Source organism: Eublepharis macularius, chromosome 7 (assembly GCF_028583425.1).
Source record: "Eublepharis macularius isolate TG4126 chromosome 7, MPM_Emac_v1.0, whole genome shotgun sequence".
Classification (NCBI taxonomy): Eukaryota; Metazoa; Chordata; class Lepidosauria; order Squamata; family Eublepharidae; genus Eublepharis; species Eublepharis macularius.
In genome coordinates this window covers 77,100,492-77,113,990 of record NC_072796.1, presented here as the reverse complement: position 1 = coordinate 77,113,990, position 13,499 = coordinate 77,100,492, and the positions used below count along the sequence as shown (strand labels likewise).

The 13,499-nt window shown below is 42.6% G+C and overlaps 1 protein-coding gene across 1 annotated transcript; it reads left to right on the top strand.

The window, feature by feature from the left end:
- Nucleotides 1-584: 584 nt before the first annotated feature.
- AQP4 (aquaporin 4) lies at nucleotides 585-12,983 on the top strand. The gene is made up of 5 exons (XM_054985785.1): nucleotides 585-619; nucleotides 4,557-4,971; nucleotides 8,415-8,579; nucleotides 9,319-9,399; nucleotides 10,746-12,983. The coding sequence occupies exons 1-5, from the start codon at nucleotides 588-590 to the stop codon at nucleotides 11,022-11,024; spliced, it is 972 nt and encodes a 323-aa protein (XP_054841760.1). The 5' UTR covers nucleotides 585-587; the 3' UTR covers nucleotides 11,025-12,983.
- The last annotated feature ends 516 nt before the right edge of the window (nucleotides 12,984-13,499 follow it).

The following is a 13,499-nucleotide window of genomic DNA, read 5'->3' as shown; positions in this document are numbered from 1 at the left end:
ACAACAAAGGAGATATCCTACTATTTGGCTGATGTTATAAAAGCCTCTCTATGTTTGTGGCATTGTAATAAAATTCTGGTTATGAAGCTATTAAAAATACCATAGACGTTGACAGAATGACACATTTCTCTGCCAAGCATTCTAAGGATAGCCATGATTTTCTCAACCCTGAACGTTCACATCTGAACGACTTCGCTGGATAACACCAACCGCAGCTTCCTTTTGTGTTTGCCTGCCGTTCTGTAAAGCTGCAGAATCAACTGAGTTCCAGCCTGTGCCTTAATGTAGGGTACTAGTTGTATTTACTTTTGAGGGAAGGAATGACAGGTTCGCTCGATTTCAGCAAGCGTTCTGTCCTCGGACAGGCACACGGCCAGCTGACCAGGTAAGGGCAAGGTATTTGGGGCTTTCAAATATAACTTAGTGACCTGCCGCCCGGTGGACGAGGCTGTTCCCAGCCCTCCACTCCAAAAAACCCCAATCAGACAAGTAGCCGTAACCCGACTCCCCCGGCGCACTCCGGGTTCCGCCACTCCTCCCTCTTCCAGCTCCGTCTCTCTCGGGTGCGCCATCCATCCAGGGAAGGCATGAGCGACGGAGGCGCATTGAGCGGTTGCGGGTGAGTCAAGTATCCGGTGCGCATTAGCCAGTGTTCGGGTTTGCTAACTTGCAGGGCAGAAAGGGCAGGTGATGGGTGCGAGTACCTTTCGGGAGGGGCGAGGCTGCGTTTTACAAGATTGCAACTTTCGGGAGGGAAAAATGAGCAGTCCTTTCTACAGAGCAATGCAACAGGCTGGCTGGTCTGGGTCCTTTCCCCGATCTTCTGGTCCCTGGAACCGCCACGCCTGAGGGCTGGAACGTGGATGGCTGAGCAGCAAAGCCCAAGTAGCGTGAAAGGACGAAGAGGACAGCAAAGCCCGGCTTTGTTCTGGACATCCAGTGAAACAAACAGGGCTGCTGGGGAGTTTCCAGGTTGTAGAACGTGTGGATTTAAAAAAACAAAACTAACTCAACTTCGGGGATCGCCCAAAGAAACGGGAGAGGCTCGAGGCAGGCCCCCATGGTCCCAGCCTCGCCCCGGGCAGGACGACCGTGCGGCGCCTTGCCGCGGTAGAAAGGGTTAATGGGTTTGGAGAGCGCCGCTTCCCGGGGTGCATGTCAAGCAGGCCGAGCGCTCCGGCGTGCTGGCTCCCTGCCGCGGCGCAGACCGGGGAGGGAGGGTGGCGCTCGGGAGCCCGCTCGGGAGCCCCCTCCCCAGCCTTTTCGGCCGCTCTGGCTGAGCCTTCCGAGGGTTCCGCCAACTCTTCCCCACCCCCCATGGCTTCCCCGCCAGCTGTTCCCTCCCTCGTGCCCGCTGCCCCCTCCGGCGTCTGCTCCCGTGCAATCCCAAAGAACATCTAAGCAGCAGCACCTTTAATACTTTCTGCGTACCTCGGGCGATTGGATTGATGCTCTCTACTTTCACACCCAATTGTAAGTTTCTGGAGAAGTTGTACTGGTATTCCACCCCCACCCCCCGCCCGGCACGCAATGGCTTTTGCAAACATTTTGATTTTAGGATTGATCTATAAATTCTTGTCGGGGGTTGTTGTTGCGGAGGGGAGGCAGTTTCGGATGAGACTGGGGTTTGTCCGTGCGCGCCCTTGTACACATAACCCCGAGAATGAAACGTTAAACCGGGCTGATTTGCTAAAGGTCAAGGGCAACCCCCCTCTCGTTCACCTATTTGGAAAGGCTCCTAAAGATATACCTTTGCAGGCAGTTTGCTGTTGGTCATGTACTCTGCCGCGTAAATATAGAGGTCGCTGGCGAAGGGAACGTAGTGCACTTTTCAACTTTCTCAAGTTTGCTTTCTTAGAATAAAACGGGGGCGGGGGGAGGACTACGAGGTCAGTCCCCGATAAATGTCAGCCAAGACTTACTTGGCGTTAGCTGAAGTGGTAAAACACTGGACGTTTTGCACGAAGAAAGGGATTCCAATCATAGGAGTGCAAAAATAATATTTTGCTGCTTCTTTTTTGTCCCGCCCCCCTCCATTCACTAAAGCGCGCGCACACAGCGCAAAAATGTGAAGGCCTGGCGCTGAGAATTTGAACTTCGATTTGTGTGGCTGCAAATAGGCCTGGTTCTGATTTTCTAAAGATGACGAGCCTCCAGAGTGCATATCTCTTAGGATTACAGCGGACAACTTTTAATCGAACTGGTTTCTAGAATGGACAGGAGTTGGAAGAGAGTTGTATTAAATTAGGAGAAATGGGATGCCTGCTCAGTGGTCGCTTGCTTGGTGCAGTGGGAAGACTGCTGGTTTCGGTGCAGAAAAACCAGGTTCAAATCCCCGCTCACTACCATGCCCTCAGACTGACCTCGCTTTCCCAGCTGACAGGCACAAATGCTGCTAATAAGAGGTTTGGAATGAAGCCATGAGAAGATGACTACAAGGTACGAGAATGCCATGAGATAAATTATTGGAATATGTTGGAAACATTTAAATCACACCAACTATAGGATTTTCTTTCAGCCTGAAAATTAATTTTAAACACCATAAATTGTCTTTATAATTGCAATTAAAAACTCAGTTTCTAAAGTCTCACAAAACCTAAATGAAGCCAATGTTACAATTGTTTATGTGGATGAATGTATAATCCATGTGTTATTGCAGTATTGGGAGAATTGATATAATATATATTGATTGACAGACCACGGAATATCCCCAGTGCAATAAACTTGAAGGAAATGTAGATACATTTCCAAAATAAAAACAAAATGCTGAGAAAGGAATAATTGCAATTCACATTTCACTGAGCAAACTTATTTATTTTATTTATTTTCATCATTTATACCTTAGCTTTCTTTCTTGTTGGAGACCGAAAGTGGCTAAAATCATGCCCCTCTCCTCCATTTAATCACAACAACCCTGTGAGGTAGTTTAGGCTGAGAATGTATAACTGGCCCAAGGTCACCCAATACATTTCCATGGCAAAGTGGGGATTCAAACCTAGGTCTCCCAGTTCCTAGTCCTGCATTCTAACCACTACACCATACTTGCTCTCTTGCTGTGATTATAGTTTTTTCTTGCCCTTCCTTCAAGCAGCTCAGGGCAGCATTATTCGATTCTTCCGGCCTGTAGTTTATCCTTTCAACTATCTAAAGTAGATTATACCAGAGAAAATGGCTGACCCAGGGTTACCTGATGGCCAATGGAGATTTGCACCCAGATCTTCCCATCATTGTAGTCCAACACTTTAACCGCTATACTACGTCCTGTTTTTTGCAATCCACTTCATAACCTTGCAAGGGATTTGGCATTAACTCGATTTAGTTATTTACGGTTGCTCCAAAATGTCACTGAAATCACAATTTAGATTGAAAGTTGACATTTGCAGAGTTACTCTCTCCTGAGTCCGTTGAAGTGAGTAGGGCTTCAAAAAGATGTAACTCTGCTTAGGATTGTACTGTACTTGGCACACACACAAGTAATGTTATAAGAGTAAGATTGGGTTGCCTACCAAGTCCCCAACAAGCTTCTGCAGAAGTATTTATGGAGTTCATAAAACTTTACAATGTTTTTAATAGATGGTGATGTTAGGATTGCCTACTCTTTTCTTGGCATGACTACTTTGCTTTTACGAACTGTGTGGCATGCAGTCATTTGGCAGGTGAAGTTTTCCCATCTCTCTCTCCATATGTGGTGGGCAGAAGTCACATACTTTCAGGTGGCTGTTAAAAGGGCAAGAGCCCTGCAAAACAAAATGGCCGTCCCATATAGTGTTTTTAACTAGCTTGTCTTCTGAATTTAGGCCAGGAACACACTTTATTCTTTCAGTCAATAATTTTTGTTATTGAAACAGCAGTTTCTATGTACTGTACAAGTGGTCCTTTTCTCCCCTCCCCCCCCCCCCCGCTCCCCCACAATACTGCAAGTCATTGGTTTTGGTGTGTGAAGGCACTATGCAAAAATGTACTGGGGGATAGTTTCCCTCCACCCTTGAGAAAATGTAGTTTCTATTCTGCAGCCAGAAGGGGAACCTGAAACATGAAATGAAGAGATGATGAGGCAATGAGTATTCAGATGGAAAAATCTCTCCCTAACCCCAAAAATAGCTCTGGAGGCTGTCCAGACATCAGGATTTGCAGGCCTCTCTGGCAGGGGTCCATCTGCGAACCCCTTTAGCCTGAAAGAAGTGGAAGATGTAAACCAAGAATTATTTCAGATTGCCTCCAACTTTCCTGAATGGAGTCTGCAAGTAAAAATGGCAGCACTGTATGCTCCAACAAATGACCGGCTTTGCTGCCCTTTGGAGACAGCTCTGGAAGGAGGCGTTCCCCTCACCCCCATCCTGAATGTAGTTTCTGGTGAGAGAAGAAGAATGGAATCTTGGCCTTCTTCACAAGGCATGGAGATGTGGGCAGGACCAAGTGGGACAGCAGCAGGCCGCATTACTTGTGCTTTCCCATTGCAATGACTTCATGTTAGGGAACAGTGTGGTAAATACAAGCGGGCCCCGAGGTTAAGGCTGCAGGGTCGGTTCTGATACCATTTTTGTTTTTCATTTCAGTAAGTGTGGACGTCTCTGTAAGTGTGACGCTGTCATGGCAGCGTTCAAAGGCATCTGGACTCAAACCTTCTGGAAAGCAGTTTCAGCAGAATTTTTGGCAATGTTCATATTTGTCCTCCTGAGCCTTGGCTCCACAATCAACTGGGGTGGAGCTGAAAAACCTCTACCTGTAGACATGGTCCTTATTTCTCTCTGCTTTGGACTCAGCATTGCCACAATGGTGCAATGCATTGGGCACATTAGTGGTGGCCACATTAACCCTGCTGTGACTGTTGCAATGATCTGCACGAGGAAGATCAGCCTTGCAAAATCGGTCTTCTATATTGCAGCCCAGTGCCTGGGGGCCATCACAGGGGCAGGGATTCTCTACCTTGTTACTCCCCAGAGTGTGGTCGGGTCCTTGGGAGTCACCTTGGTAAGCTGATTTTCTCTTGTCCTTATGCAACATTAGCATATATATGTTCTGTAATTGAAATCCGGGAATTGCCTACTGTTGAAGTACCTGCAGTTACTGAGCATGGTGGATAATGCCAGTCAGTATTGGTTTTGGTCATGATTCAAGATGGTTGAAGAGTGATAAAGGGCAAACATCTTCAGAGAACATGACACAAATGGAATAATGATTCCACTATTTTATGTCATCGTTCAGATGTAGAAACAAGCCACATATGTTTAAAAAGGAGAGAGAATCATCTTTGCACAATCCCCCCACCCATGCCTTGAAGATTAAACACATCAATTTTGGGAACAAGCCATTGTTCAGCATTTCATCTAAACCATAAATTATCATTTGTTCCCTTCCCTCCAAACCATAGTTCTAAAATGTGTTTTAATTTTGGTTTGGAATCCTAATTTGGAGGAAAGAAGGCCATACCATTCTTTGCAGTTCATACATAAGGATGTGATGTTGTTTGCCATGAATATCTATAGCTGAGCATGAAGGGAAGAGTGAAGGGAAGGAACATGCGACCCCAAAGATGGATTCCAGCTTGTTCACATGGTTTGTCATTAACTCCTGAGGCATGCCATAATAGCATGGAGAACATAATGAATTAATTCACAGGGAAACATTCTGGGTATATTTTACTGGTGAGGCTTGAGACAGTTCTTGTTTTGTAATGCCAGTGAGCATTTTTGTAATAGCAATGAGCATTTTTTCCAGGGAAGTTTTACATTTACATTAGATTTATATATTTATTAGTAAAGATGCTCATTGGCATTATACATTGCTCTTCTGCTCTATCTTGCATATTAATAATGATGATATAATGGCTCCAGTTGATTTAAATCTCAAATATGAAAAAAAGTAATAGCATAGACTTATGTTGTCATGAATTCAAAGGATAACATGCTAAATTTACTCGAACATCATTGTATTAATGAAGGGAAAATTAGAGCCTTTAGGGAATAAAGTAATCTACATTAAGGTATTTTGAGAAAGTATCGTGAGGTGACGATATCTTATCTAATTTTATGTGATCATTTTTATCCACAAGATGACTTTTGGGCATTGGAAACCCGCGTGGATCCCTTTTTTATGAATGGGTTTAGCATGCATTCAGGAAACTAGTTATTTTAATCTTGATAGGCTGTCCAAATACATGACAACATAATTCATAAGAAAAGACTCCACATAGATCTCCACTATGAATTGACTGCTTATAAAATCTGTTTTATAGCAATAAAATATTGGTTTGTAATAAACAGCGGTGTTATTTATTCTTTAACCTAAAAGAAAAGTGGTTTTTGCAAATGCCTTTGATTGATCAAGGAGAGTTATTTCGAGTTACTGTTATTACCTAACAATTACTCTTTAACAGATCTTTTCTAGAACTTCTGGAAATCATTTAATTGTACATCTAACAAACAGATGTGAAATGAGATTTTGAGATGAAATGACTGGGAATGTTAAATCAATGCCATTATGATGGTGAATGAAAACTTCCCATCAAGATGACACAGTTCTTTAAAACAGGCTGTGCCTCAGAATTCAGCTTTGTTCTCTGCTAATAAAGGATCGTCATCACTGAGTCCTGCTGCAGGACCTATTACCATGCACTTGAGCTTTCTGCTGCCTGTTTTAATTGAAATTGAAATTAATTGAGTTAGAGCTAATTAATTGATTTATAATAGAACAGTAAATTGTAGTCCTCCTAAGAAAAAATGTCACACATGTGAAAGCCACACTGCAAGCAACAGTCTCTTGATTTTTGCTATGCATGTATACATCAGAGTGCAGCTGATGTATATGATGATTATTAAATCATATATATCATTTATATATATGATGATTATTAAAAGTCTGATTCTTAGGCTTGCTGAGACAGAGCAGAAGCACTTAAAAGTCCTGATAACTGTTTAAGTTAATGAACATGTAAATTGTTGTCACATTAGCATCACAGCTACAAAGTGTGGCCATTACAGCAAGGTAAAATAGCATCACGGGGAGTGAATTTATGAATGAATTTATGAATGTATGTGTGGTCAGAGACCATTACAATGGCAATAATAAGATCACATATGGCACTGGTTAACGTTTGCAAGAAGTGCATATCATATCATTCATTCATTCATTGGATTTTAGCCTGTCTTCCCTGCAAGCAGGCTCAGGGCAGGTTACAACAGCATCAGTTACAATAAATACAATATAAAGTACAACAAAATTAATCTCAATAATAAAATCAAATAAGTAAAACCAAACATGGCATCTATTAACAGTTTAAATACAGTAACGTTGGGTAGGACAAAACAGTGTAGATGGAAATGAAATCTACAAAACAGCAAGTGGCCAAGCAAGGGGTCCTGAAACAATGAACTACCCACCTCAGCCATAAGCCTGGAAGAACATCTCCATTTTACAGGCCCTGCGGAACTGTAACGAATCCCACAGAGCCCAGATCTGAACTTGGACAGCATTTATCTGAGAAAGCTCTGGTTCTAGTCGAGGCCAGGTGGACATCTTTTGGGATGGGGAAACCAGCTACTGCTGACCAGTGGAATGCAAGTCCCTCCAGGAGACATGGGAAAAGAGACGGTCCTGTAGGCATATTGTTCCCAGTCCACTAAGGGCTTTAAATTCATAACCAGAACCTTGAACTTGATCCAGAATTTAACTGGAAGCCCGTGCAGCTGACAATACCTGATGTATATGTGCTCTAAATGGGGTCACCGTTAGGACCTGTGCCACTGCATTCTGGACCAGCTGCAGTTTCTGGGTCAGTCTCAAGGGTAGCCCTGCGTAAAGCGAGTTACAGTAGTCATAGACATTAGTGGAATCATAGTACAAAAGTGACAGGACATTGATTTTTAAGAGGTTCTGAAGCAGAGCACCATTATATGTCATTATATGTCATATATATGTATAGCAACCATTATATGCTATACTTCAGACATTAACAAATGGACTTTCCCAATTATCCTTGTATGTTGTTGTGACACACAGTCAGATCACTTCATTCAGGAGAGTGCCCCAGGTCAGATGCTGCTTCTTCAATATGACTGCATCCCCAGGAATGATTAAACCAATCTGTGTGGAATTAATTTGGAGACAGACACTCAATATCAGATTGGTTTGTTGATGAGAGAAATTGTACATTTGCCGTGAATGCACTCCAGATTAAAGCAGCTTTCATTCATTTCACTGTGGCATCCATGAAACAATGTATGGACATTGTGCAGCAGCAAAGCCGGATGATGACTTAATGATACTTATTTATTTAAAGGCTTGAAAAAGTTTCTTACTCACTTGGTTTGAAATGAATGTAATCAGTGGGGAGGAAATGATATTTTCATACCTGAGACTGTAAGCACTCACTTCCTTTATGCTTCCTGGATCTCTGGTGTGCTTCTTTTTGCCAGGTACACAGAGACCTTTCCGCTGGCCATGGACTACTGGTGGAGTTGATAATTACATTCCAGCTGGTTTTTACTATTTTTGCCAGCTGTGATTCAAAACGAAGCGACATCTCTGGTTCAGTAGCATTAGCAATTGGATTGTCGGTTGCAATTGGACACTTATTTGCTGTAAGTAGCTGGTTTCTCTGGGAGTATAAATAACCCATACTTCTATACTTTTACTGAATAGCTTGATGTAAGTGTTACGCAGTTCCTGTCTTTTAAATGACATTGTTACATCTAGTTGTGAAATAGAAAAAATCATGACCTATCATACAGGATTGCTGCAACAAGTTGTGATTCATAGCATAAGCTACGGCTTTTTGTGGAAGGATGAGGTGGTGTCCATAGCGCAAATCTCATTTCAGCCATAAATACACTGATTAGCCTTAGGCAAGCTGCTTTAGCCTCTTCTTTCACCTGTATTTGTTGGATAATACTGGCCTGTGCTACAGGATTATTTGTAGGTTTATGTTGGAGATCCATGATAGGATCACTAGGTGTCTTTTCAGCTGCAATAAGGTCCCCCATCACTTGTCTGCTTTTCCTGCTGGGTTACTTGCAGCCAGAGAGGCACTTTCAATCAGGAAAAGGTTCACCACCAGCCACTCAGAATTGATCACATAATCTAAACTGGAGAACCCAGCAGCTGTTCGTTAGACACTTGGTCAGCAATATCAATAGCCACCCAACAAGGGATTCTAGAGGGGTGTTCTCAGCCGTGGGTAGTCTCCACTTTCAGCCCTGTCTCCTGTGTTGCCTCTTTTTCATACTAATTTTCTTGGATTGGCCCACTGAAGAGTGCTTTCTGTCCCCTTTAGGAGCCAATGGTTTTTAGTAATCATTTCAAATATATATTTTAATGCAGATCAACTACACAGGTGCCAGCATGAATCCTGCTAGGTCATTTGGACCTGCAGTTATCATGGGAAAATGGGAACACCACTGGGTAAGTGATACTTATATCTGAGTCCTTATTTAAACAGAGCATAAAATAATTGAAAAATGTTACTACTGTTTGCTCTTTTTTAAAAAAAAATAATTATTTCCATAAGATCATAACTGTGAATGAGAAACACTGTGTAAACATAGTTTTTCTTCATCTTCCTCTTTTTTAAAAAGTTGCCTAGAAAACTTTTTTTGTGTGCTTTAAATGAATAAAAATCAGAGAGGGTAAAAATGAATAATTAAAAAAAATTAAACCCAAATTTTAAAAACTTAAAGCTATAGTAAGCATCTGTTTTAAAATGACCTGATTTAAAAATAAATCTGACACCTGAACATATAACCTCTTAAACCTGATTATGTAGCTCTATTATGAACTTATGATAAAGCTGTTTTTCTTTCTAAAGAAAGAACCGTGAGGAAATAATCTTTGTTGGTCATCATACATTGCAATAGTTCATATATTATGACTTGATACCAGGAGGCAGGGACCAGCACATCACCACAGATATTGCCCATTGATCCATCTGTTCTGCCCAGGGATCGCTACTAGCCATTGCTTGTAGGTGAGATTATTTACTTTTGTAGACCAGGGCACTTCCATAACAAAGAAGAAAGGACAGATTAAAGAAGAAAGGAACCATGGAAAGAAGAAACTCCTTTTGTTTTGGCTTGGATCCTGCTGTTGATAGAATCTATCTGGATCTATCTGTTGATAGAAGGCTTCCCATCACTGAAGGATGGAGGTCCTCTGCTTCCTCCCTGGCATTACTGCACCAAGTGTCCTCTGAAATGCTGCTCCTGGGAGACGGGGCACCACCGCTCCCCAGGAACAGCACAAGAGGGGAACCAGCTGCAGGAGGGGCGAACTGGTGAATTCCATCAGCAGAAAAGATAAGCAGATTTCCATCTCATCTTTCTGATCTTGCCTTTGAAAACCCATCATGGATGCAGGCTGAAGAAGAGACCCTAACTGGAGTGATGAGCATAAATACAGAATCTATTGTATATCATTTTCTGAAATAGTAAAAAGACTGGGTAAAATACTTCATAGTGTACTCTCTGAGGTAGGATAAGGACACAATTTAGTTTTATATCAATATGATTTTATGGTTATAGCAGAGCAACTGCTGACGGGGAGGGCGGAGCCGACTTCTAAAGCCACTGGCTCCACCCCTCCGGCCAAATCTTTGTATGCCCAGGGAATACTCTCTGCCTCATCCTCCTTCCACGTGGGCAAAGTAAGGCCCCCAGCTCAAGCCACTGCACAGCAGCTGGGAGGGCCAGATTCTTCTGAAGCATTGCTCTTACTACATGATCTTCTCTGTTTCTTTTCCACATTTCGTACAGATATATTGGGTAGGACCAATTATAGGAGCAGTCCTTGCAGCTGCCCTTTATGAATACATCTACTGTCCTGATGCTGAGCTCAAGCGCCGTTTCAAAGAGGCCTTCACTAAAACAAGCCAGCAGTCCAAGGGGAAATACATAGAAGTCGAAGACACCAGGAGCCAGGTGGAGACAGATGATTTGCTCTTGAAGCCTGGAATGGTCCATGTCATTGACATTGAGAAGGGTGAAGATAAGAAGGGAAGAGACCCAACAAATGAGGTGCTGTCATCTGTATGACTAGCAAGGAGCACTGAAAGCAGAGAACAGCCTACTAGCTTGCCCACAGATAGCCTTCCACCCATAAAAGAGACAGATTTGCTGTAAATTAGGCCCCTACCTCATCATAAAATTATAGGAAGAAAGTAGCAATTAGTTGCTCTATCAGACCACAACCCCATTATGTTGAAATGGTATCAATTAACTATATTAAGTGACCCTCCTCGATTATTTTAAATTAAGAAACATCCTTTTGCCGATGACGTTAGAGGGAATCCGTCTGTTCCTTCTCTGTCCCAAGTAAATTTTAGAAGAGGCATACATTTTAATGCAGGCAATTCCAAGTAGGAAATAGCAGTCATTGACAGTCAGATTGACAGATGAGACTTCCCTGAAGATGCCTATAGAGACAGAAAGCAGTGTCTATCAGATTGTTCTTCTGACACTTAATTGCCTGTTGTCAATCCTGATTAGAATTTTAGTGACAATGAAAAGCTCATAGACAGCAAGGCCAACATAGAGGACACAAAACTCCTTCAGATCATTGGCTTTTTATGTCCTGTTCTAAAACAGCCATTCTGTCAACTTTTTAGAATTGATGCTACCTCTGGGGGTCATTCCTTACATTAAATTCCATAGATTGTGCCTTCACTTTGTATTTAAAAAATCCTTCTGATCATAACTAATAATATTGAAACTGAAGAGTTGTTAATGATGATGCTGAAGGAAATCATCACTTTATTATCCCTCCTTTAAAACGTTTTCATGAAATTTCAGTTTTTATAACATAACATTGGTAGATTTTTCAGGGCTTACAAAGAAAAAGGAAAGTTTGTATTTTATCAGTATTAGAAGTAAAAGATGATGGGCACAATTCCACCAAATTTAAGCACTCTGCAGTTCAATCCTAAAAACACTTTCCTGGGAGTAGTCCAGAGTAGAATTTTGAGTAAATACCCAAATATTATAATGGGAAATACTTAGGCATATGCTTAACTGTCCCATTAAGTAAATGGAATTTCAAAGTGCTTCACTATGGATGGAGACTATCCTGAAAGTATCTGTGTATCAGAAGAAAAATGAAGGCTAATCTGTTTTCAGTGCACTTATCCAATAAAAAAGTTATTGTGCCAAGTTTATGTAACTGAAATGTTAAACTTCTCTACTGTGCTCACAATGTGATTTTTTATTTATAGCAAACAGGCATTTATTAATAATTTAAAATACTGGCTGTGAAATACTTCGGCAGATGATGCATTGCTTTTGACTGTTTTGTGGATAACAAGCTTTGTCTTAGAGCTGCTTCAAACGCTACAGATTTCCTACACCGAAATTTGTTCCATGCAGAAGAATGTGTACACCATATGTGGTAGTTGTTCGGGTACATCTGTTCCACCCTCTGTACATTCATTGTACATGTGCTGTAAAGCCACAGCTAACAAAGGCAGGTGCAATTGTCCCAACAAAATCTATGAAGCAGTTGAGCGGAATCTGAATTTTCAATGCATTAGGAAGCAGTAACATGCAAAAGCTTGCAACATTTGTCTGTACATGTTGCTGAACAGCAAGCTGCCATTTATGAACTTTAAATGCTTTTGGTCAAAAAGGAGTAACGTTTACACTTTCCAAATATCAACAGAATTGATTTCTATAATGGCTGAAGTATAGTCTGTGCAGAAACCATCCATTTAGAATGGTTTGTTAATGTGTATCTTATGTATCAGCAAGTACCTTCTGATTTATGGCAACCCATATGTGACATAAATGCAAAACCATTCCAAACACATCTAATCCAATAACAAATGGTAATAACCAGGGCTTTTTTTCCCAGCCAGAACGCAGCAGAACTGCATTCCGGCACCTCTTGAAAATACCCATGTGACATGGGTATTCGGCCAAAATGGTTGAAATGGGCCTGAAACAGCCAGGATAGGGCAGCTGTCAGGTGGGGGAGGGTTGCCCTGTGTGGCAGAGGCCCGTTGCAGGCTGATTTGGGCCCGAACCAGGCCGTTTGGGGCCTGTTTGGGCCAATTTTTTCCCATTTCAGGCTCATTTTGGCCATTTTGGGCCAGTTTCAGCCCAAATTGGGCCCGAAATGGCCAGGATCCGGCCACTGCTGGGCGCAGGAGGGTTCCTCCACGCAGCAGCAGCCTGTTGAGGCCGATTTGGGCCAATCTTGGGCATTTTGGGCCCGTTTCGGCCCAAGTTGGACCCAAAATGGCCAGGATCGGGCTGCTGCTGGGTGAGGAGTGTTCCCCCACCCAGCAGTGGTCTGTTTCAGGCCCAATTCAGCCCAATTTTAGCCCAAAACAGCCATGATCAGGCCACTGGCAGGCAGGGGAGTGCTCTCCCATGCAGTAGTGGTGCATCCAGGCCAATTTGGGCCCAAATCGGGCCCCCTGTGGAGCATGTGAGCACTCCTGGGGTGATCACAGCCTGTGTGATGATGTCACTTCCCAGAAGTGACATCATCACACGGTTCTGGGAGCACGCACG

Coding starts and splice junctions, on each gene's coding strand:
- AQP4 (XM_054985785.1), top strand. CDS start 588: ATGAGCGACGGAGGCGCATTGAGCGGTTGCGG. Junction 620..4,556: donor GGCGCATTGAGCGGTTGCGG/GTGAGTCAAGTA, acceptor TTTTCATTTCAG/TAAGTGTGGACGTCTCTGTA. Junction 8,580..9,318: donor CAATTGGACACTTATTTGCT/GTAAGTAGCTGG, acceptor ATTTTAATGCAG/ATCAACTACACAGGTGCCAG.